The sequence below is a fragment of the Sceloporus occidentalis genome, unplaced genomic scaffold (assembly GCF_023333645.1).
Source record: "Sceloporus occidentalis isolate IW3139 unplaced genomic scaffold, rSceOcc1.0.p SCAF_4, whole genome shotgun sequence".
Lineage (NCBI taxonomy): Eukaryota > Metazoa > Chordata > Lepidosauria > Squamata > Phrynosomatidae > Sceloporus > Sceloporus occidentalis.
Window position 1 is genome coordinate 57,152,199 of NW_028316984.1, and position 25,800 is coordinate 57,177,998.

The window sequence follows — 25,800 nt, forward strand, 5'->3', positions numbered from 1 at the left end:
GTTCATGTCTATACTATAAGAATGATTCTATGAGAAAAAAGAAGAATAGCCAATTATGAAAATTATGTGATTCAGCTCTTGGCATCCATTGAAATGCAGATTTTTTTTAAAAAATTATGGACCAATGGGAAGGGTGGATAACCTCCCTTGGGCACATTTCTGCCAGGAATATGGACAATCTGATTGGCTATTGACCCATTTTCTCTTTCCTTGCAGCATTTGGTGTCACACATTTCCTGGACAAAGCTAAGTTTGTTGTATTTGATGTGTTTCGTGCACAATAAGCAAAATGGGGGTGTTTTATAATGTAATCTAAATATGGATAATCTAGATGTTGTTGGGCATTTTGGGATCACATCATCCAAAACACCTAACAGTGATGAGGTTGCAGGCCTCTTAACATTTGGAAAACTGGACATGGCTAACTCAGTTTATAGACCCTTGCTGGCATTTTGTATTGCAGTTAGATTTCTAACCGAGAGTTATGGATCCACAACTGCTCTGTATTCAGTGAACCTACATACTGATGACTGTGGCAATATTGTCACAATTGTTAATGACAGCAACCCCATGGAGCGATGGAAGTCTCTTCAACTGGCAGCTGGAGCACAGGAGGAGGTTTCCAAGACAGCCTCACCAGTGAGTGGTGACAATCAGAAGCAGAAACCCCATGACAATTCCTTGTCATAGCCTTGCTTTCTGGTGGGAGAGGGTTAGAAATATAACTCCCCTGAACTCCAATCACCAGCAGAACAGACCTCCATCTCTTGGTGCTGCTGTTGCCTAGTGAAATAGGTTAGAGCAGTTGGGCCAGGAGATGTTACTTAGTTACACATGAGTAATGAAGTAGACAATGTAGAACATTGTCTGTTGAGTTAACAAATTGCTTAGGAATTTTTGAATGTGAAGCATAGTGTAACAATCCAGAGGCATGGGTCACACATGGCTCTTCATGACTGAGGGGCTGCTGAATTGTAAGTGTGATTGGGTTATCATAGATGCATCCTTTAGGTACAAGTTTCATATTAATTTATTATTATAATAATTATTCATTAGTTTACATTTATTGAGAACTCATACAAAATCATTACAATTAATGGGTAATTCATGAGTACAGACAATGTCAATATCGCAAGCTCAACACAACATACTGTAAAGTATTTGATTTACCTCACATCCAAGCTGCATCTCCCTGGGGCGGGATACATACCGCCATATAGTACATATAGGATACGTACTAGGGTTAGGAAGGGGCGGTGCTTCCGCACCCCCCTAACCCTAGTACGTATCCTATACGTACAAGATGGCGGCGCCCCTTCCACATGGGTGCCGCCATCTTTACGTATCGGACGCTGAGCGTCCATACGTGTCGCAGCCTTTATGACGTAGCGAGTGCGCCCCTGGCGCCTCGCTACGTCACAAACGCGACTGAAAACGAAGCTCCATTTTGGAGCTTCTTTTTCGGTCCGCGCGGGAGCCGCGCCGTCTGAAGGCTCCGGCTCCCCCACGGACCTACCGGCGGCGGCGGCAGACCGCCGCAAAGCGGCGGTTTGTACCCCGCCTAAGATACTTCCCATCACAGTTGCCTTTAAAACACAGTCTTCTTCTTTTTTTTAAACAGGGGTTGTTTCTGTAGAGAACATTACCTGAGGACAAAAATGCATCTTGCATGCATAAAAGATAAAAGTTTCATATTAATTCACACACAATGCTTTTTTAAATGAACCAAAATGGTGAAAGGTCTATAAGCCATGCCCTATGAGGATAGGCTTAGAGAACAGGGAATGTTTAGCATAATAAAAAGAAGATTAAGAGGGGACATGATAGTCATGTTTAAATATTTGAAGGGATGTCATCATATCAAAGAGGGAACAGGCTTGTTTTCCAGAGCTCCAGGACAAGGAGCAATGGATTCAAGCTACAGGAAAAGAAATCCCACTAAATATCAGAAGGAACTTTATGATGGTCAGAGCTGTTCAGCAGTGGGATATGCTGCCTTGAAGTGTGGTAGAGTCTCCTTCTGGAGGTTTTTAAACAGAAGCTGGATGGCCATCTATTGGGGATGCTTTGATTGGTATTCCTGCATGGCAAGGGGTTGGACTGGATGATCTTTGTGGTCTCTTTCCACTCTATGATTCCAAAATTCTATGAAGTAAATGCATGCATTCATCTCCCAGCCATCAAGTGTTTAAGAAAATATATTGAAATAGTACTGCATAGTGTGATCTTAGAAAGTGTTTTATTTTTAAATCATAGAATCATAGAGTTGGAAGAGACGGCAAGGGCCATCCAGTCCAACCCCCTGCCATGCAGGAAATCCAAATCAAAGCATCCCCAGCAGATGGCCATCTAGCCTCTGCTTAAAGACTTCCAAGGAAGGAGACTCCACTACACTCCGAGGGAGTGTGTTCCACTGTCAAACAGCCCTGACTGTTAGGAAGTTCTTCCTAATGTTGAGGTGGAATCTCCTTTTCTGTAGCTTGCATCCATTGCTCCGGGTCCTAGTCTCTAGAGCAGCAGAAAACAAGCTAGCTCCCTCCTCAATATGACATCCCTTTAAGTATTTAAACAGGGCTATCATATCACCACTTAACCTTCTCTTCTCCAGGCTAAACATCCCCAGCTCCCTAAGTAGTTTCTTGTAGGGCATGGTTTCCAGATCCTTCACCATTTTAGTCGCCCTCCTTTGGACACGCTCCAGTTTCTCAACATCCTTTTTAAATTGTGGTGCCCAGAACTGGACACAATATTCCAAAATCCATTGCTGCCGCCACCTATTCACAATTGTGTGCACTAAAATGAATACTGCTATAGGGTAGGCAACCCTGAGCAGTCTAGTGACAGACCTAGAGTGCACTCCATGCCTATCCTTTTCTGTTTCTCAAATGTGAGATGGGTAGATGGTTCAAAGGTCTTTGTGAGTCAAATTCTAATGGAAGTGAAGGCAGGTGATCTTTCCTGTGACAGTGCTTTTTCTCTTCTCTCAATGACTGTCTGCTTTGCAGTAAGGCAGAATGCCACACATATCACATAGCTAGTTTATAAAGTAATCCTTTCCATCCTGTATAGAACTCTCTATGAAGCTGTAACTTTCTTTCAGAAATCATTTATAGAAAGCATTAAGAGGAACATATTGCCATTTAGATTATAATTTTTCAAATCTATTTTAACACATTTTAGTGAAAGGCTCTGCCATTTCCTTCATCTTTGGGATGTACATGATGTCATTCAAATGCTACTGACCTGCAAAAGGGTAATAGGAAGTCTCTTTTTATTTTTTTATTGCTTTCTTGAAAAATGAAGGATAAATGTGCCTTTGTACTACAGCATAAACTGCCTTACAAAGATTAAGAAGAAGAAACCTCCCAGAGAGGTTTGATTTTAAAGTCTTACCTGCATTCATCTGCCAATAATTGTGAACATTTGCTGAACCCAACAACACTCCTCCCAAGTAAAATATTTGGGGTTTGTCTCTGAAGCATTTCAAATCATAATTGAATTATAATCATAATTGAATAATAATACATTAATATGATTATTTTTCTAGCACCCTTCCTTGGAGCCTCAGTTACTCATGCATGTATTTTCATGCTTCTAAAATTGAATAGTTGACATGTTTCCCACCTATTATGATATAATGATAATATTTCATTGTGTAATTAATTATCTTCAAAAAATTGTTCAGTGTTAATAGAAGTTGCATTTTGTTCTGAGGAGAGCTTGGAAAATTAAGTTTTCAAGCTGCAAATCCTGCAGACAGCATGGTGATCATGCTGCTTATAGGGTCTGTGGAGCTGTAGTCCAAAAATAACCTTCCAAGCTCTGGATAGAAAGTGGTTAATTGCTGAAGGAGTTATGGAGCTGAGAAATTAAGCAGAGACTCTGGAGAATGAGTGCTTATGTATTTCAAATGAAGGACCCAAAGGCTTTGTTAGCACTTAATAATAAACAAAGGTTTAAGTGATACAACAAGCCCAAATGTGATTTTCATTGTGCTTAGATTCACTTTCCTCTAATTTTGTCTTGCTCTTGCATATGAACCAGAGGCTGTGGTTCAATGACAAACTCTAATCCCTTGAAAAGAAGTCATCATTCAATGAAGCTGGTTTGTTTAACTAAGCATTTTGTGACAAACTAGAATTTCATGTTTGTATGCAATGGTAAGTCAAGCTCAGGAGAAAGGTAAACTATAACACTGAGCAGAGTGAATAATTGAGGTCATGACTATATGCCTTGATTCCCTGTACTGGGAGGAAGGCAAAATATAAATAAATAAAATTATAATAATAATATTCAGCCCTCACTCATTCATGGACACAGCATTACATCAGGACTACATGCCAAGCCATAATTCATTTACATAGAGATATTGCCATTTTTCTTATCTTTGTTATGTTTTCATTGCACTTTTCAGACAAGTACTGTATCCTGCAGTGATACATATTACAGTTGGCCTTCTTTATCCATTGATTTTTTTATATGCGGATTCAAGCACCCACATCTTGAAAATATTTTAAAAACATAAATGTCAAACAGCAAACCTTGATTTTGCCATTTTATACAAGGGACACAATTTTACTATGCCACTGTACTATATGAGACTTAAGCATCCATGGATTTTGTTACCCGCGGGGGGTCCTGGAACCAAACCCCAGCAAATTACAAGGTCCCACTGTACTTACAAGAAGGGAGATATAGGAGGGTCCAGAGGGTTGGAAGGGAGGTCGGTTTGAACATAATTTTTCAATGATTTTTAACTTTTTTCTTTTCACTTTTCAGTGAAGTTCTTGCTTGCACAAAATACTATTTTTATGCAAAAAAAAAAAAAAAAAGTTCATGTTCAATTTTGTACCAAGCCCACCATCTTCTACACCAAAAATTGTGGAAACTTCCATTTTTAAAAAAGTTAAATGGTTGTTTTTTGGGGGGCAGAGGGATAATACAAAAATGAATTTTAAAAAAATCTCACAGCAGTTGGACATTGCTTCAGTGGGGTGTCTTGATCAGCTGGGACAGTTTTCCCTTATTGAAGATTAGAATATATGCAGGTTTTCCTTACATCCCCTTTTAGAAGTCAGTGAGAAGAAGGGCAACATAAAAGTTAACTTCTGTATTTATTTTTCTATACACATCTACACAGATATAAGCCCCACTGTTACTCAGAAACTTTCAGGTACTATCTAAGTAGGAAAGCCAAAAATTAGTCCCCTACCCAAGAAACTGAGAAGATATATACTAACATTTTACTTAGAAATATGAAAATTGCTTCCTGTCTTTCCTATTCATTAATTTTTCCATGGTTTTATCAATATTTCAAAATTTACAGAGTTCTAGCCATGCCTGACCAGAAACAGCAGTTGGAAAATTTAACTATGGTGTAGTACAGACTGGCAGGGAAATGCCAGCCTTTTCTGCTGCACAGCATTACCACAGCAACCAGACCGCATGCCACTGATGCAGAGCAAAAAAGAAGCACCTAAAGCGGCTTCTTTTTTTGCAGCATCGTAAGGGTTGCGATGCAGCCCTTATGATGCCGCTTCTGCTAAAAGACATGTGGTGCTCAGATGTCCACGTGTCATCTCTATGCCCCCGTGTAGGTGCTGCTGCACAATAGTGGAACCACCTGCACGTAGTAGGGCTTGGGAGTGTCTGGTTGGTGCACACTCCCAAGCCCTACTATCACTGCCAGGACACCGCTTCCTGGCAGTGTGTATTGGGCTTATGGCATAACAGCGTGAAGCTGCATGCAAACTTTTAAAAAATAACTAAGGGTCCAAACAGACAGGCCAAAATAAAGCTGTTTCAGGTTATTTTGGTGGTATGCTGTTTAAATGCAGCATGTGTCATAAGAAACCGGAACCTGCATCAAAGCCAGCATAGCTTTGGCGAGGCTTCTGGCCTCTTAAGATGTGTGTTTCAGTTAAACAACACACCTCCAATGTGACCTGAAGCAGCTTTGTTTTGGCCTGTCCGATGGGGCCCTAAGAACCCTGCAGCAGTTCTCAAAACAAACAACCCCCCAGAAGAGATCCAAGTTCTCTGGAAAAATGGAGCATTTCCTGGAAGATCAGACTGTGTCAGGGTAAGCCAAAATGATTGGAAAAGCACAGGATTTGGGGCAACCAAGAAAGAAAGAAGATGGATGCAGGGAGGAGGAAGGAGAACAAAGAGCTAAAATCCAAGCAGACCCAATGATGGAAAAGAAACATGTCCAGGGCAAAATAGCATTGCAGCCCAGATTAGGCAATTGGGTGAAGCATGAGATAGTGATTTGGATGTTGGACTAGGACTCTGAAGATCAGGATTCAAATTGCAACTCAACCACAGAAATCCACTGAGTGACCTTAGGCAAGTCCACAATCTCATTAGCAGAGGAGCCCAATGGCAAACCCTCTTTGAACAAATCAGGATGACCCTGTGATAGGTTTACCTGTGATAGCTTTGCCTTGGGGTCACCATAAGTTTGAAAGAACTTAAATTGAACACAACAGTGTATCTGAAGACCCACAGAACAAAATATAGACACAGAATTTACTTGCATGGCCCTACATCTGAGTTCCATTTTCATTCTCCATAGTGACAAATTCTGAAATAACAGCATGTGAATGAGCTTTTATGTACACAAAATGAACTACCCATTCAAATGTTGTTGAGTCAGTCTACTCATTTATAGTTTATAGTGGAATCTACAGTGTAATACAGTGAGTCCTTCTTATCAGTTAGGATTTGGTTCCAGGACACACACACACACACCAGGGATACAAAAATCTGTGGCTAGTCACGTCTCATTAAATATAAAATGGCAAAAAAGTTTATTTTTTGGAATTTATATAATTTTTATCAAATGTGGCTGGTTCAATCCATAGATAAAGGATCCAGGGATATGGAGGACCAACTGTATTAGGAATTGTAAACCATTCTTTTCCCAGATAATTCAGGTAATTCTGAATGTTTCGTTGGTGGTATCATAATTCCTAACAGAACAGTACTGGAGTATTTTTGGGTGATTTAATGTAGATTACATAGAATAAATGGCAGTATAACATGAATTCTGCCAAGATAAATTGGGGACTTTTAAGATTAAATAATCCCAAATCCCAAACTAACACACTGTCTGCTAAAAACTGCTAAATCTGAAAAGGAAATAGGGAACCAATATTTTAAATTATAATTAGTTTGGAGAAAAGTGCTTGTAAATGAAACAAATTAACATTCCTTTCCCCTACAGAGTATGCTATCATCCCTGTGAATTATATAAGGGTTAGGTTACCTTAGAAAATTGTGTTTTAATAGTTTTCAATTTAGAGTTACCATAGTAGTAGCACTACAATGAAAAATTATAATGCTATTAGAAGTACCTAATATGATTTCTGTCTATTCCTTTTCCTACTTTGCCCTTTGATTAAAATGTAATTTCAGCTGATTACTCCACTGTTTATCGGTCTATTAATATATTTAATTTGATGACGGTATCACTGGAGAATCTAAATGCCACTTAATGGAAGATTAAAAGTTCCGTGCAGAAAATAATGATCATTTTATTTGACTGAAGACGTTTTTGACTTCATGAACTCATACTTAGCTGTTCAGATTATTCACAGATGTAGTCTCTGTGAGATGACTAGATGGTACAAAAGTAGTACTTGTATATCTGAAATCTGAACCAAGTACACCAGATGTGTTGTACAACTCCCGTCAAAGGAATGACAATTTTTGCTGATTGGAATGGGAGACTAAGGGGGCACTTACAGAAATCACATGGCACTAGTTTTAACTTAATTCCCTTAGCTACTTCTTTATTTCTTGTCTGAATCCAAGGTGTTGGTAGTTGCATTTAAAACATTAAATGGGCTGGGATACTGAAAATGGAAGAAGCACTTCTCTATATGTATACCTGCCTGAGTAATAAAATCTGCTGGAAGGGCAAAAGATAAAGATACCCTGATTTTCTCTTATGGGTCCACAATTGTGCCCGCTGCCCTTGGAGGCCTATTTGGTACCAGCTTTGACTTAATTTTGGTGCTAAGAGCTAAAGTGGGGCTTTTTACCAAAGCCTCCAGGTCTAAGGTTCTTTACTGGAATCAGTATAAGAATATGGTTTGGGGCTATTGGAATTGTTTTCAATTGTTTAAACTATTTTATATAATTTAGTTTGTTTTAAATTTCATTAAATTGCTTCTACATTATTTAAATAATTTTAATTCTAAATTATGTAATTTTTGAATGCCATTCCATGAATATTTGATGTAGGGTAGAATATAGATACCTTTAAAATACATGAGTTGAATAAATTGCTTCTAGCACATTCTTAAGCAGCTTTGCTCTTCTGACTTTACTCCTATTAAAGCATCGTCGACCTACTCTTCCTTTTTCTTTCTCTTTCTGCCTGGCTTTAATATTCTGTTTTTCAGTCTCTTTCTATATTCTCTGGCCTTCCACTGTGAGTGTTCTGTTTCCACAGCCTTTTGTGCCAAAAACTAACCGAGAGTGGCCCAACATTAATTTATTAAACATGCAAACAGGTGGCGGTTCCAGGAAATTAGGTAAATTGCAATGCATTTTGAAGTTATGATGTTCATTCTGCGTGTCCTGGTTGTTGTTGTTTTGGGGGGGGGGGGTTGGCAGGGGGAGAGGAGGAATTGATATTAATATTTAGAAAATGTGGTGGCTAATTTTCTTATAGAAGAATGGGCAAAGTTGTGAAATACAGGATGTGCTGGGAAGTTATGGAAGAAAACAGACATAAACTATTACCTTCATCTAACTTGCTTTTTCAGCCGCTTTAATGAATTTTTTAAAAAACAAATGAACAAACATAAGAACCTGGGTGGATTTTTAAATTTGTTTTTTTTTTAAATAAAAATAAATACCTTGCCTTCTTTTAATGAAATAAAATTCTTGACCTAGTGAAATCCATTGAAATTGTCTGGGGACATCAAATTTAGCTTGCATCTTAATGAGATTCATAAATGAGTTAATTTAGAACCACTGTACCATAAACCATGTTTCCTGCTCACAGCTGTTCATAAACAGAAAAAGATGGATCCCTTGGGATTTTTTTTCTAAACTGTACATAGAAAGGAATGATTAAAGTTAAAATTCATTTTTAAAAAATACCTGATAGGTAGATATAATGGTATAAAAACAGTTATCAGTCATCTCTCACCCATAGTGCTCTGAGTCAGTCATCACTCTTAATAAGGCTTAGAGGAAATTGCAGAGTGCCACTGTGTTTATCCATATTACGTTGCAATTGAGGCAGTCAGGCAGAACCCTCAGCTAACAAACCATATTATCAAAACACAGAATGGGAAGGGCCAGTCCTCCCTTATCTCCTTGCAATTTACTTTGCTGAATTACCCTGGTGGCAGCAATGTTCTCATGGCAAAATTGTACATGGAGTATTCATGCTACAAGGGTGACAACTGCATGTGTTCAAATATCCACATATTTTGAAAGACTATGTTTCAAAGCTTCAGCCTTCTTTTAGGCTGCATGAAGCTATCTTGTGTGAGGTGGTAGGTTTACCTAGGCTAGAACTACTGTCTACCTTCAGCAGAAGTTAAAGTTGGGAAAGCTACATTTTTTTATGCAACAGCTCCCATAATTTCCCCACTGACTGTGATCCAATACTTTGGGTTATAACTTCCAATATTCACTGCCAGCATTGCCAGTGAGTTCTAGGAAATGTAGTTCAACATTTATCCCAGTTGTGATTCTCAGGAAAGATACATTTCTATCCTTGTTGTCTGAGATCCTAAATGGAGATTGGTTTAATAGGAGGTTATGGATGTAAAGCTTACATTGTCACTCTCAACACTCAGGCATATAATTTCCTGGAAGCTGTTAAATCTTTGAAATACTAAACTTCTGGTTTATTTTGTTTTGCTTTGTTAAATAATTTTTATTTTAACTAATTAAAAAAACATTCTAGGGTTAATGTGGTAAACTTTCTGGTCCAATAAAATGGTACCTGGGCTAGGGAATCCTCTGCTTTATCTCCTTGTTTTCCTGTGTTTTAACTGCAGACTTGTTTATAAATGTGGTTTTGAAGTGAGAGAGTGGACCAGAAAAATGAATCCTTGAGGCAGCCTTGGATAAAGCAAGAGTACTGAGGGAGGCAATATAATTTGAGTCAAGTTCAGTGGATAGGCAAGGATTAAAATCAGATATCAGCTACGCAGTGGCTTCAAAATATACACTTGCAGATAGCCAGCTACAAACACATGGTAGTTCTGTATTAAGGGCATTACAACTAGTATGTTGATATCTGTCCATGTGGAAATGTATGATATAGAAGATAATTCTCACATCGAGTATGACAAAGGGTACCCTAGTAGAAGTGGGAAGGGTGAAATCAAAGCAGATAAGGACTAAATATAAGGTAGAAAGCAAATTGGGAGCTGTAAGGAATTATTATTATTATTATTATTATTATTATGTTTATGTTTATGTTTATGTTTATTATGTTTATTTATATCTTACCTTCCTCCTAGCACAGGGAATCAAGGTGGCTTACAAATCTAAAACAGTACAAAACATGCAAAATACAAATTTAAAAAACAAACACTTCCAACAATTAAAAACATGACATTATTAAAAGTTAAAGTTTAAAACTTTTTAAGACAAAAACAAAACATCATCCCTGTCATAAGAAAGCCTAGCAGCATAGAAATGTCTTTGTCTGCTGCTGGAAGGACAGCAGGGATGGAGCCATCCTGGCCTCCCTAGGGAGGGAGTTCCAGAGCTCGGGATCAGCAACTGCAAAAGCCCTTTCTCTTGTTTCTACCAAACATGCCTGAGAGGGTAGTGGGACAGAGAGAAGGGCCTCCCTTGATGACCTCAATATTCTCAGAGGCACATACAGAGAGATACAGTCCTTCAAATAGCCTGGACCCAAGCCATATATGGCTTTATGGGTCAAAACCAGCACTTTGAATTGTGCAGCTAATGGAGCTGTTGCAACAAGGGAGTTGTATGCTCTCTTTAGCCAGCTTCAGTTAACAGCCTGGCTGCAGCTCTTTGGACCAGCTGGAGTTTGTGAGCACTTTTCAAAGGCAAGTAGAGTGCATCACAGTAATCCAAACGAGATGTAACCAAGGCCTGTACCACTGTGGCCAGGTCTGACTTTTCCAGGAATGGGTGCAGTTGGCACACAATTTTTAGCTCTGCAAAGGCATTCCTGTCACTGCCAATACCTGGGTTTCCAGGCTTAGTGCTCAATCCAGAAGTACCCTCAAACTACAAACCTGAGTTTTCAGGGGAGGTGTAACACAGTCTGAATTTAACACAGGCTGAATCCCTATTCCTTGATCTGTCTTTCAACTGACCAGGAGCACGTCTGTCTTGTCTGGATTAAGCTTCAATTTGTTTGCTCTCACCCAGTCTATTACAGCAGCCAGACATTGGTTTAGGACAGAAACAGCTTCCTTGGAATTAGGTGCAAAGGAATGATAGAGCTGGGTGTCATCCACATACAGGTGACACCTTACTCCAAAATTCTGGATGACCTCTCTCAGCGGTTTTACATAAATGTTAAAAAGCATAGGGGAAAGGACTGAGCCCTGAGGGACCCCACAGGCCAATGGCCAAGGAGACAAACAGGTATCCCCCAGCACCATCTTCTGAGAGCACTTCTCCAGGAAAGACTGGAGTCACTGTAGAACAGTGCCGCTAAGCCCCATCCCACAGAGGCGGTTCAGAAGGATACCATGGTCAGTAGTATCAAAAGCTGCTGAAAGGTCCAGCAAAACCATCAGGGACACACTCCCCCCTGTCCAGTTCTCTGAGTAGGTCATCCACCAAGGTAACCAAAGCTATTTCTGTCTCATAACCAGGCATAAAACCAGAATGATATGGATCTAGATAATCCGTCTCATCCAGGAACACCTGGAGTTGGGAAGTCATCACATGCTCCAGCACCTTGCCCAAAAATGGAAGATTGGAGATTGGCCTGTAATTATCTAGTACAGTAGGATCCATGGAAGTTTTTTTTTTCCAAAAAAGGTCTTCCCACAGCCTCTTTTAGGCATGTTGGAACCCTGCCTTGCTGTAGAGAGGCATTAATCACTTCCCTTGCTCACTCTGCCAGTCCTCCAGGGATGTAGCCTCCAGGGATGTAGCCAACCAGTAATGATAGTGACAAGAAGCTTTATGGAATAATGTGTTGCTAGTTTACTCTGAGGTTACTGCTATTCTGGAACTGTGTGAAAACAGTAATGTGGATGTGGATAAGGTGAACTTCAGTCCATTTGTTGTTAATCTGTTCATTTCAGAAGCACCAAATAATGCTTATCAAAGCTCTTCTAAATATGGGGCCTATACTAAGTTGACTTTCCCCAGTGGCTGCAACCTGGAAGAATTTTCATGACAGAAACATGATGACACTGAGTGATTGTTGGCAGGTATCAATTGCACTGTCTTCCTGAAAGCCTAGATGATAATATTCTTGATGCGGTGAAGGGGAAGTAGATTAGATTAGTCCATTTCTAGTGTACATTAGAAATTCTGCATAGCAAATTTCTATTACTACAAGCTTTTTCAGTTCTAAAAGAGGCAGAGAGCTGGAAACAAAACTGTGTAATGATGACGGTGGAGTTTGGTTGTGTGTTGTTGTTTTTTTTTAATGATTCCTGTGGCTTAATTCATGCACACAGGGAGATATCATTTCAAATGCTACTTAACTGTTCACCACAATTTAGCCTTGCTTGCTTTCTATAATCACATTACAGTGCAGTGGTGTGGTGCAAACATTTGTACAATGCATACACACATGCACATTTTGTAGCTGAATAATATTTCTTCTTCTTTCTTATTTTAGAAAATGCCCAGATGAATAATGCTGGCCTATTTATATTTACTCATTCTCTTCCCACTCTCTTATGGAGTCAGCTTTTCTTCTTGCACAGAAGTTCCCCCTTTGTATCTTCTGGGGATTGGTATCTCGTGGGGTTTGTTTCCAGGACTCACCTTGGATACCAAAATCCATGATGCTCACATCCCATCATATACAATGGTGTAGTAAAATGGTTTCCTTTCTATAAAATGGCAAAAATCAATGTTGGCTTTTTGGGTTTTTTTAAAAAAAATATTTTCAATGGATTCAGAATATGTGGGGAAAGCAGACTGTATTTATCTGCTTTCCCCAGTATTTTTCACTTTTCATGTATGACACTTTTTACTAAGTTGAAAGTTGCACTCTCCTCTCCTGAAGCCCTAATTAATTGTGCCAGCAGTCATAATGTATCATTATGAGATTCATCTAACTTTCATTTGGCATGAAATAGAGCTGAGTTTGCTTAGGGGAGAGCAAGTCCATCTAAAAAATAATCATTTTATTTCAGGCCCTTTATGAGTGATGCAAGGTGCTTTTCAGCTTGAGTCCTTCTTTCATAGGTTCAGAATCTGACATGCCAATAAATGTGAGAATCCTTATATAATACCTGCTATATTCTGGCCATTCATACAACAGATGCACTTTTCACTATTTGTGGGTCATTTGCTGCCTTGTGTATTTACAATAAGATTTAGCACAATAGTATGTCTTTGCTGTTGCATCCCAAGTATAGTATCTAGGTATATCAGTAGCAACCAGAACTGAGACACTGCTTGGCAGAGTAGGGAACAACTGGTTATGGCTGAATTTAGTTAGGGAGCTATGGAAATATTGCAAAGTGATGTGCCTTCTCCTGCAAGTGGCAGAGATCACAGCCTGATATACAGGCTTCCACATGTAGATGTCTGCATGCAGCTATGCAACGGGTAATACATATATTGCCAAGTTTCTGAACATGGTTATTTTTAGTCACATAGCAGAGCTATAAATGTATTTCACTGCAAGCAGAAGGAAACTTGCTTTTGTTCACACATTATATTATCTGCAGTGCCTGAACTGGGAGGTAAAAGGTAGTTAACCTTAGTTAACCACACCATTTCCTTCATTTCCCCAATTATCATCACATCTTTCCCTTGTAACCAGTAGCTCTGGGGACATTGCAAAAGGGACATGAGGTAATTTGAGCAGAGTTCTCTGAACCAAGGCATGGCTTGTAAAAAAAAATGATTGCACCCTAGCATTCCAGGTGCATGGCCCTGGTATAGCATTTGCCTGTGGGTGCAAATATGTTGCTTCCTGTCCTAGTAATAGGTCCCTCTTCCTTTTGCACATTGCATGTGCATAGATTAAATTCAGAATGTGACCTTACTGTCAGCATAGTCGGGGAATACAAAGTTGAAATATTAAGAAGAAACTCATACTTCAGAATTTATGCACTCACTCAGAGCGGAAGCAAGCTGACAAATGAGAGAACTTCACATAAGTCGGACAGAAGCTGCCCTTCTACGTCAGCCACTCTAGCAAGTATACACATGGAAGAATCAGACATCACCCTACATAAGGTACTGGCTGGCTGGCTGCCATCAGAAACCACATCTGTATGTCTGGTTTCACCTCTTCCTGAGAAAATCTAGTAAAACTCATCCATGTCTTGAGATTATGGCATTGTGCATTTCTTCTTCCCCACCACCACATAGAATGGAAATGGATTTAAATGTAAGATTGTTTAGTCTACATGCATGTTTCATTTCACATTATAAACAGGAATGGGGTGGTCTCATCAAGACATTTTGTTCCAGACTGATACAGAATGACTTACAAAATATTTGCCCATGAAAAGAGGTGGGCTGCTTAACAATCAAAAGTAATGATGGACATATTATTAGACTACAGCCATGGCATATTCAGGCTTTTTGGTTTGTAAGAAGGTTACCAAAGGGTGTGCAATGTAATGACATTTTAAATACAGTCATCATTTTTAATAGCATTTTTCATTGCTGTCTAGATTTTCTCATGGTGGATGAAAGGCAGATTGATTTTCAGATCACTGTTTTTAAACAGAACAATTTCCTCAGTAAGGATGGGCTTTAGCATTTAGTTAATAGCAGGCACAAATAATATGGCAAACTGGTATTACTAGTCTCCTAATAACACCATTGTCAGAAGAAAAAATAATGAATTGGATATGCTGTCTTTCCCAAGGGTATAAAGTCCTCAACAAGATCTTTAAATTCTGACTCCATACACATGTTTATAGCTCTTCAGATATGGCAGAACATTCACCTCTGTCTCTTTGATGGCTTGTTCGTGGATAGAATACATAAAGAAATATACAAAATTACCAGCAGTATTTTGCACAAATGCAAAACAGGAGAGAGAGGTGGGGGAGAGCGAGTGAGACACAGGGAGAGGCTCTTAGAAGAACGGGAAATTGTGTCTCGGATACGAACATAAAATATTTGTTACATTTCATCTTGTAGCAGTAGGGAAAATATGATAGTCTTCAGTAAGTTATGTAAAGAAGAAAGGAAGAAACATGCAACTAAGAAAGCTGCTTTAAAAGAGTCAGCATATTAATTATGTGCATTTTGAAATTATAATGGAAAATTGTTATTTTACATTACATCATAGGCATATATAATAGTGATACAGCATACTTGTCTTAGTCTTTATGTTTATATGGCTCATCTTGAGTTACAATCTGTTAAAGGTGTGTATCAGAAGAGCAATCAAGACTTCTATGGGAAATGTAATATTGTGAGTAGGACATGTGTGGGATACTTTAGGACAGAATGAGAGCACATAAATAGACAGAGTTATTATAGTCTGGAAGTGAAAAATTACAAAAATTTAATAATATACATCGAATCCAGACAGGTATCTACATCATCAGTACTGGGCTAGAAAGGCAATACAGGGAGAGATGATGCTTTGAAAAACTGTACTGAGGGCACTTTCCATTTAAAATGAGATCATATTTATTTTCCACAGACATTTTACAAGCCAAAATGCATATTAACAGGGGGTGGACCCATGAGAGGTAATATATTTAGACACCTGGGGATCTTGGAAGTAAGGCCTTGGCTGAAGAAATTAAGTAGTTTTGACACCACTTTAACTGCCATGACTGAATGCTACAGAATTCTGAGATTTATAGCTTTAGTCAGAGAGCTCTAGTGCCCCACCAAACTAAAGGTAAAGTTAAAGATGTTCCCTGTTGATAAGGTTGTCTCATGCATAGAGGGCAGTGTTCATCTCCATTACTAAGCCAAAGAGCCAGTCTTATCAGCGACTACTCTGTGATCATATGGCCAGCATGATTACACAAAATGCTGTTTACCTTCCCACCAAAGTGGTACCCATTTATCTACTTGTGTTTGCATACTTTTCAGCTGGTAGGTTGGCAGAAACTGGGACTAGTGATGAGAGCTCACCCCACCATGCGGCATCCAGGCCTTGAACTGCCAACCTGCTGATCTTGCAATCAATGATTACATTGCACATTATAACATGTCCTAGAGGGATGAGCAGTTCTAAACCCCATTTTTGCAGCCCACCAAAGCACTTCCAAAACTGTGCTGGCAGATTTTGGCAGCAAACCACACACTCTAATTGTGACAGGAACCAGGAAAATAGTTTATTATTATTATTATTATTATTATTATTATTATTATTATCCAGGGTTTTCCCAAAACACAGTACAAACCCCATATAAAGTAAGAAAACCCCATTTAAAGTAAGTATTTTGCTTGTTTCAAGGAGTTTGTAGTGGTTTTCTGCCAAAATTTGCTAGGATGTTGTTGCTAACTTCTCTTGAGTCAACTTCAGTTCATGGTGACCCTGTGGATGGGACATCTCCAAGACCCCCTGGCTTCAACTGCTCTGCTCAGGTCCTGCAGGCTCAGGCCTGCACCTCTCTAATCGAGTCTAAGCCATCTGGCACATGGTCTTCCTCTCTTTCTACTGCCTTCTACCATTTCTCACTTCATTGTGTTTTTTCTTCTTATTCTAATATTCATTTCTTCTCATGATGGGGCCAAACCATGTCAGCCTCAATTGATTCATCTTGGCTTCCAGGGAGAATTGAGGCTTGATCTGTTCTAGAACCTATTTGTTTGTCTTCTTAGTGATATATATTTTAGCAAGCAAACAAAAGCAACAGAGAGGAGATAGGGAAACATGTTTTACTTTCTTTGTGCTCTCTCTCAGGAGAGGCTTGTCGGGGCTAGGTAGCAGGAAAGTGTGTAGATATTGTTCCCTTTAAATTCACCCCACAGATTGAAATCATACATGGAATTCACTCCCTGAAAAGGCCCAGACAGCATTAATGTTGATAGCAACGTTTAGAGCTAATACTTTACCCCCCAGAATGTTCCAGAATGATTTTTAGCCAGTTATCATGTTGATTTTTTTAAAAAAAATAACTTCTGTGAGATGTTACTGATCCTTTGGGTAATGCATCTGATATTACTCTTGCTACTGTATGGTAAATTTTATTCTGTTCTATTTATTTTTATTTTTATGCTACCTTGGGAGCATTGTACAGAAGGCTGAAACAGGAACGGATTTGAACACATAGATACATTAGGATAGCTGTTAGTATGGTCATAGCTGTAGTTAGCACGAGCACTGTGATATCAGGGTTCAATTTCCTGCTCCACCTTGGATACCCACTGGGTCATCTTAGGCAAATCACACACTCTCAGCCCCAGAAACCCCCACAATAGGTTCACTTCAGGGTTGTTATAAGGGGGAAATGACCTGAAAACACACAACAAGAACAACAACAATGCATTATGAGACTTCAAATGGTCTATAAGACTTTAGAGAGACTTTTAGCATACAAGGTATGATCTTAGTTGGGGGAAAATATCTTTTCATAACACCCTTTCATGGGAAACTTGTCAGCTAGGATCCTAGCTGAATTTGTATTAAGTATATAAATGTGTGCTAGATACCAGAAGCTACGTTACTCTAATTTTGCATCCTGTATATTGTTAATATTCTCATGACCAAATGAATGAATGAAAGAATAATGTTGTTACAATTAATATAATAATAATAATAATAATTTATTTCTATACCGCCCTTCTAAAAATCAGGGCGGTGTACAACAAGAAAATCCATACAATTAAACATATTAAAACATTGCAATAAAAACAAGCAAACTCATGCCAGCTCAACCAGCTGACGACGGAGGGGTGAGAAAATATACCGGGGGATAGAGTCAGGGGTAAGCCCGCTCAAAAAGATATGTTTTCAACCCCTTCTTAAATTGGGCCAGGGAGGTGGCCGAGCGGAACTCAATGGGCAGCGAGTTCCAGAGGTTGGGGGCCAATGTGGTAAAGGCCCTCCTGGTGGTAGTAACTAGTCTAGCCTTTGGAACTCTTAATAATTGCTGCCCAGTTGATCTGAGTGTGCGGGGCGGATTGTACGGAGAGAGGCGGTTCTCCAGGTACCCTGGGCCCAAGCCATTTAGAGCTTTATAGGTAATAAACAACACCTTGTATTGCGCCCGGAAGCAAATAGGCAGCCAATGAAGGTCTTTAAGCACAGGTGTTATATGACTGGCCCTGGAAGTACCAGTGACCAGTCGTGCTGCCATATTCTGCACTAGTTGCAGCTTCCGGGTATGGTACAAGGGTTGCCCCATGTAGAGCGCGTTACAGAAATCCAATCGAGAGGTTACCAGAGCGTGTACTACAGTTTCAAGGTCCCTCCGGTCCAGGTAGGGACGCAGCTGGCGTATCAGCCGAAGCTGATAGCAGGTGCTCTTGACCGTCGCATCCACCTGAGAAGTAAGATGGAGCGACGAGTCAATAAGCACCCCCAGACTGCGTACTGAATCCTTCACAGGAAGCGTGATCCCGTTCAGGACAGGTGGAACCACCGCCATCCCCGGGCCGGGAGAACATATCACGAGTACTTCCGTTTTCTCTGGATTCAGGCTGAGTCTGTTTTCCCTCATCCAGCCCATTACCGATTCCAGACAGGCCACGAGAGGAGAGATGCCATCCCTGGTCACTGCATCAGTCGGAGACATAGAGAAAATTATTTGGGTGTCATCAGCGTACTGATAACCCCGCGCCCCATGACTCCGGATGATCTCTCCCAGCGGTTTCATGTTGAAAAGCATGGGAGACAAAATTGCTCCTTAAGGGATCCCAGATGTAAGGGCCCTCTTATCGGAGCGCACATCCCCCAGCTGCACCATCTGGAACCTCCCGGAAAGGTAGGATCGGAACCACTGAAGCGCAGTGCCCCCGATTCCCACCCCTGCCAGGCGTTCCAGAAGGATACCATGGTCTATGGTATCGAAAGCCGCTGAGATGTCCAAGAGCACTAACAGGGACACGCTACCCCTGTCCATGCCCAGACGGAGATCATCAACCAAGGCGACCATGGCAGTCTCAACCCCATAGCCCGCCCGAAAACCGGTTTGAAATGGGTCTAGATAGTCCGTTTCATCCAAGATCGATTGAAGCTGGATTGCAACCGTAGTATGGATTAAATCTTTCTGCGATTTACTTAAACCAGTTATTGTCAGTAAAATGTTGTGGACAACACCGTGAACACATCTACAGTCTTTCTCATTGACTTAGCAGGGCACTGACCAAATAGCAAAGAAGGGAGTAAGCTGAGGTTGGAAAGCTACTATAGTTGGCTACTTGGCTCTGGGAAAAATCAGTGATTCTATGAGTCAGTGCTCCAGGAATGCTGAGAAAGTTATGTCTGAATGTGCCCTTACACATTGTATCAAGGAATATGTGTTTCCAGGTTGTTTTGCTCAGAAGATGATAGATGTCTTATCTTTTACCCTATCTTTGACGTCCTATAAACCTATGGCAATTTAACCTACAAACACTTAGAACATACAAAAGACTTAGAACATACAAAATTAATCAGTGCTCCTGAACCTTAAAATCCTCCTTTGTTTTCTGGCATTGTCATGTTGGGGTGGTGGATACAGAACTCTGTGGTATAGCATCTGAAAGTATCAAAACTCAGATCTCAGCAATATGCCTTCTTTAGATGTGAAGTTCTATGTGCATTTTCTGCAGTAAGTGCCAGAATGTAGCAGCAGAGATGTCTCATCTAAGTCATGTTTCTGAACAGTTAATAACATTTAAATTACACCTCCTCTATTTTTGTAGATAATGTAGCCATTTTTTTCAGATTTTCATAGAATTTGATTTATATTTATAGTTCTATTGCACCAAAACAACCTAGCTAAATAAAACACACTTGTTTAGTGATATATCTTCCAGTGACTACAAATAGATAAAAAGCTCATAAGCCTATGTTAATTGATTCTATAACTTATGTGGTCACACCTTGAGTATAAGTTCCCAGAACCCTGAAAGTGCCATGGCTACTTAAAATTATTTAAATGATATTTCTGTCCATAGAATACCTGTGATGTACTTGATTATTCTGTAGTGTTACACAGTATGAAATGACTCTTTTCTTTTCCTTTAGAATCATAAGTTTATTCCCTTCTCTACCTTTCACCAAATGGAGAAGGCTTTCTTCATTTCATCATAATTTATAAAGTGTATGGACATGGTGCTTAAATCTAAGAAACAGTGACCACATTACACTCAACAGCTCTAATTAGAGGATTGAATTAGCTGTTGATTTGTAAGATATTATAATTACAAAATGACTCAGGGGAGCCAGTGTAATTACTGACAACAAGTGTATGATATTCTCAGACAGGTCCATGGAGCAAGTGGACAAATCCATGACTTTTTGAGAAGGCATGAAGGCTAATGGTTGAAGATTCAGTGTCCTGAAATGGACAGTGTGAGGCTTGGGTGGGAGATAATTGAATTTAGTTGCCAATTTAGCTATGATGTGACCTTGGACAAGCCAGTGTGACCTGGATCCAACAGTGTCTACCCATTGATAGGAGCAGTTCTGTCAATGGAACTGTGAGGGAGTGGTTCATCCTTCTTTCCTTCTCCTCCCTCGATGCACAAAGATCTACTCTAGAATTTCTCCCAGACTTCAGGAGGAGATTTTGAAGGCATGTAGTGGGCTGAAGGGAAGAAGACTGACCCAATATCCCAGTGGGCCAATGTCTTTGGATCCATGGGCATGTTTCCATTCTTAGAACTATTGTGAGAATAAAATGGATAATCTCTGCCATGAGTTCCTTCAACCAAAATATGCTTATAAAGTTTTATCACTTGGTTTAATAGGATGAAATCATATTATTGGTAATTGCTGTTCAATTCAGTCATATTTCTTTGACTAATTATAATGAGGAGGACTTGCATGAAAAGACCCTTGCTTAACACCTAGCAGGAGAGAGTTTGGAGTTGAAATGACCACAGTTTTATTGGTTACAGCTGTTAGGTTCTTGGTACTGGAAGAAGCATGGGTCAAGCACTGGACAGCCTGTCTGCCATCTGATAGGACCCATACACAGACTGCCTGCTAGGGGAAGGCCCACAGGATGACAGAAATTGTGATCTACATGAGCAAAAGCCACTGTAATTCACAGTGCCATCTGGCAGTGAAGCATTGATTATAGGCTACTGAACTGGGCTTGCTCTATATTCCTGAACTCCCAATGATTCTTCAAAGTGTGATTCTTCAAAGGGAACAGTCAAATAGTCCTCAGTTTGCAGAATGAGCCCAGAGGAAAATAACACAACCACACACAATTGGAAATAAATGACCACAACTTTATGGATTACAGCTGAGAAGGCCTGAGCCTGATGCTGAATCTGACATTGGTTGACTCAGCAGCCAATCATTCAAGAGGATATCCCAGCCCACATTCTGGGTAGCTCTATGAGATGGCAGAAGTGGGAACCAACATGTGCGGAAGCTACTGAGTGGTACATGGCCTAGCTATTAGAAAACAGTGAAACACACTGACTGATACTGGCTCTTAGAAAGAACTTTGCTTCAGCCTTTTTTGAAAGTAGTCGGGAAACTTTTGTATGCACTAAGATAGATTACTTCCAACTACATTTAGCAATGGAATTGGATGTGTGTGTGTTGAGGGGGTCCTAAGGGGTTTCCTTCCCAGGAGGTTATAAGAAAAGATTAAGTTTATGACAATTATTAACTCAGCTTCTGTACTGTGATGAGACTACAGCAGATTCAACCTCCTTCCTAACACCTGTTATAACGTGCCAGTGAAATTCATTATCTAGTCACAAGAAAAAATATAGTCAGGAAAGGAGAGATCATGGGGAAATTGGTTGGTTCACATGGCAATTTATTTAGAAATACTAAGACACAGAAAAATGCTTGTTTAACTTAACAGAAAGCATACTTTCAAATTTAGAAAGAGAGCTTGGATCACATTCAGTGAATTCTATTGCAGTGTTAAGGTTTCCTAGTGTGCATGTTACAAACAAGCAATGGAAACTGCTGCATTTTATTTGTTTTCTCCCCTTATCACATGAAATAGGCAGCATCAAAAGGTCCTGAGGTCCATCTCTTTTCTGATAGGCATCCAGCCATGTTGATTCTTATTAAAACTTTATCTCAACTATCAAAATCTCCTGGGTCTCCAAAATGTGCCTAGAAATCTAGTGAGAGCATTTTTCTTGGGAGATTATAAGTACTTTCTGCCTCTGATCAGAGCACTGATAACAAGAAAATAGCCTATCCAACTGAGATTGGTTTCAGCAGGAAACAAGAAGACCAAGGTTATGTGAAAACAGATGGGGAAGTACGACCGTTATTATCTATATTGAGAAAACTCATAAATGGCTCAAATCTGAGTTTGTTATTGAGGTTAGGGATTTACATAGATTTGTGCAGTTGCTTTCAAAATTACTTCAGTATCATATAGATCTTTGTGTGGTCTGAAAACCTAGGCAATATTCTGTCCCTTTCCGCATCACCACCCAAAAATACACATCATTTTCTTCTCAAAAATGGGATCAACATGCAAAGCTATGGAAAGTAGTAAATGAGAGGACCTCTGCTACCTATGAGAACATTAGCATTCTTGAGAAAAATATAAAGACTAGTCAGATTCAGAGCATGTTTTCCAGACACATTCCAAGCATGGCGGAGGGTGGGGAAGCATGGTGGTGGTGTATATAGGCATATAGGCATAGAGGGAACTGTAACACAGTAAAGGGGCTGCAAGAGAAGCTGGGCAGAGTCATGTTTTATAAACATATTATTATTATTATTATTATTATTATTATTATGCTTTATATAGCACTGTAGATTCACACAGCGCTGTACATACAATTTAAAAATCGATAAAAATAATGGCATCCATTCTACAGGATAATAACAAATACATATAAAAGAATACATAATAATACAAGATAGTATTAGATAAAATAAGCAAGCAACAAATTAAAAACATCGAATATCACATATCAATGCAGATATCAAATAACAGTCAGATAACAGTCACACAATGCCTGGGAATGCTTCCCTGAATAATATAGTCTTCAACTCAGTTTTGAAACTGGTTAAAGAAATGATGGCCCATGCTCATGGGGGAAGGAGTTTCCAGGAATGAGGGGCAGCAAGTGAAAATAATAATAAATAATAAAACTTTTATTTATATACCGCTTTTCCTACAGATCAAATCAGTTCACACACAATAAAACTATATGACCCATGTACAGTATATCATCAGTTACAAATATGCAATCAAAATTAAAAAAAAAAAACAATATATAAAAACAGTCGGGGACATCAGATAAATAATCTTGATCTATTAGGGACTAGTTTCTCTACAGTGGATCGGGAGGGTATGCTACCCAGAAGAGATAGGTTTTCAATGCCTTCTTAAAGGCTTCCCGTGTCGAACTAAGTCAAATCTCTTCTGGGAGTGCGTTTCAATGGATTGGAGCTGCCACTGAATAAGCTCTTTGATGCGTTACTGCCAATCTTACCTTTGGGCATTCAAGAACACATTTCCCTGTTATTCTGAGGGTGCGGGGCAGATTATGTAGGGAGAGGCACTCCCTCAAGTAACTCGGGCCCAAGCCATGTAGGGCTTTATAGGTAACGACCAACACTTTGCATTGCGCCCGGAAGCTAATTGGCAGCCAATGTAAAGATTTTAATACTGGTGTTATATGGTCGGTTCTTGAAGTTCCCATGACCAATCTGGCTGCAGCATTTTGGACTAGCTGAAGCTTCTGAACCTGGTACAAAGGTAGCCCCATGTAGAGTGCATTACAGAAATCCAAGTGAGAGGTTACCAGTGCATATACTATCGTTTCAAGCTCCTTTTGATCCAGACAGGGACGCAGTTGGCGTATCAGCCGAAACTGGTACCAAGCATTCCTGGCCATCGCATCCACTTGAGATGATAACTGTAGAGATGAGTCCAGGAGTACTCCAAAACTGCAAACCTTGTCCTTTAGGGGGAGTGTAACCCCGTCCAGGACTGGATGGCAAATTTCCCTGTCTAGATTTGGGGCACCTATCACGAGTATCTCTGTTTTCTCTGGATTCAGCTTCAGTTTGTTTTCCCTCATCCAGCCCATTACTGACCCCAGGCAGGCATCCAGAGGAGAGGTGCCGTCCTTAGTCACTGTATCAGCCAGAGACATGGAGAGATAGATCTGGGTGTCATCAGCATACTGATAACACCGTGCTCCATGACTCTGGATGATCTGTCCCAGCGGCTTCATGTAAATGTTAAATAGCATGGGGGACAGAATGGTGCCCTGAGGGACGCCAGATGTCAGCTCTCTTTTACGAGAGCAACTGTCCCCCAGCCTCACCATCTGGAACCTTCCTGAGAGGTAGAATCAGAACCACTGGAGCGCAGTGCCCCCGATACCTAATTCGCTCAGGCATTCCAGAAGGATACCATTGTCGATGGTATCGAAGGCTGCAGAGATGTCCAAGAGCACCAACAGGGTTACACTTCCCCTGTCGATGCCCAGACAAAGATCATTGACTAAGGCGACCATGGCAGTCTCAATTCCGTGTTCCGCTCTGAAGCCAGTTTGAAATGGGTCTAGATAATCAGTTTCATCCAAGACAGATTGGAACTGAAAGGCGACTGCCCTCTCGATCACCTTGCCCAAGAATGGTAATAAGGTGACTGGCTTGTAATTACACCTCAACAAGGGATCAAGGGAGGGTTTCTTCAGTAAAGGTTTTACTATTGCCTGTTTTAAGGCCGATGGAAATATACCCTCCCGAAGAGATGTATTTACTATGAGATGTAATGCAGTTTTTATAGCATCTCCTCCCTGAACGGTCAACCAAGAAGGGCAAGGGTTGAGGGGACATGTTGTCCTTTTCACGCGACCAAGGAGCTTGTCCACATCCTTGGTATTCACAAACTCAAAACGATCCAGAATAATCTTGTTTCCAGAATCACTGGATGCCTCTGCTATAGGTTCTGTCAGAAGACCAGCGTCAAGATCAGCCCTTATCTGAGAGATTTTATTGGCAAAAAAGTTGTTGAAAGCGTGACAAAAGGCTGTCGTTGGTTCTAATAAAGGGTTCAGGGACGAAACCAGGACGGGGCAGTGAAAATACTGGGCTGGGACAGCAGACCTTAATTCCCAGAAACGGAAGGTACAAGTGGGGATGTGAGGAGAAAGAAGTTCAGATAAATAAGGAGGGACTAGCCCATGCAGGGCTTTAAAAGCCAACAGCAAAAGCTTATACTGGATATGGAAGAGGAAGGGGAGCCAGTGAAGGGATGATAATAGAGGAGAAACATGGTCAAAGTGGCGAGTGGATGTAATAATACGTGCAGCTGAATGCTGGACAGAAATTAAAAGATGGAGATGAGAGAGAGGAAGCCCTGCCAGAAGGAGGTTACAATAGTCTTGTCGCGAGACCACCAGGGCATGCACCAGAGTTTTGGAGGTAGAGACCAAGAGAAATGGACGGATTTTAGCAATGTTGTAGAGTAAGAATCTACAAAGCTTGGCTATGGGCTGGACCTGGGGGATACATGACAGAGAAGAATCAAAAATAAAATCAAGACTGTGGGCCTCCTG

The 25,800-nt window shown here is 40.2% G+C and overlaps 1 protein-coding gene across 1 annotated transcript in view; it reads left to right on the top strand.

Moving 5' to 3' along the window:
• The first annotated feature begins 318 nt into the window (after positions 1 to 318).
• The window catches only part of LOC149313891 (low-density lipoprotein receptor-related protein 1B-like), a 734,124-nt gene continuing 708,642 nt past the window's right edge, over positions 319 to 25,800 (top strand). Inside the window, exon 1 of the mRNA XM_089523040.1 lies at positions 319 to 639. Coding sequence (XP_089379166.1) covers positions 319 to 639 — 321 coding nt within the window. The remainder of the gene's footprint in view (positions 640 to 25,800) is intronic.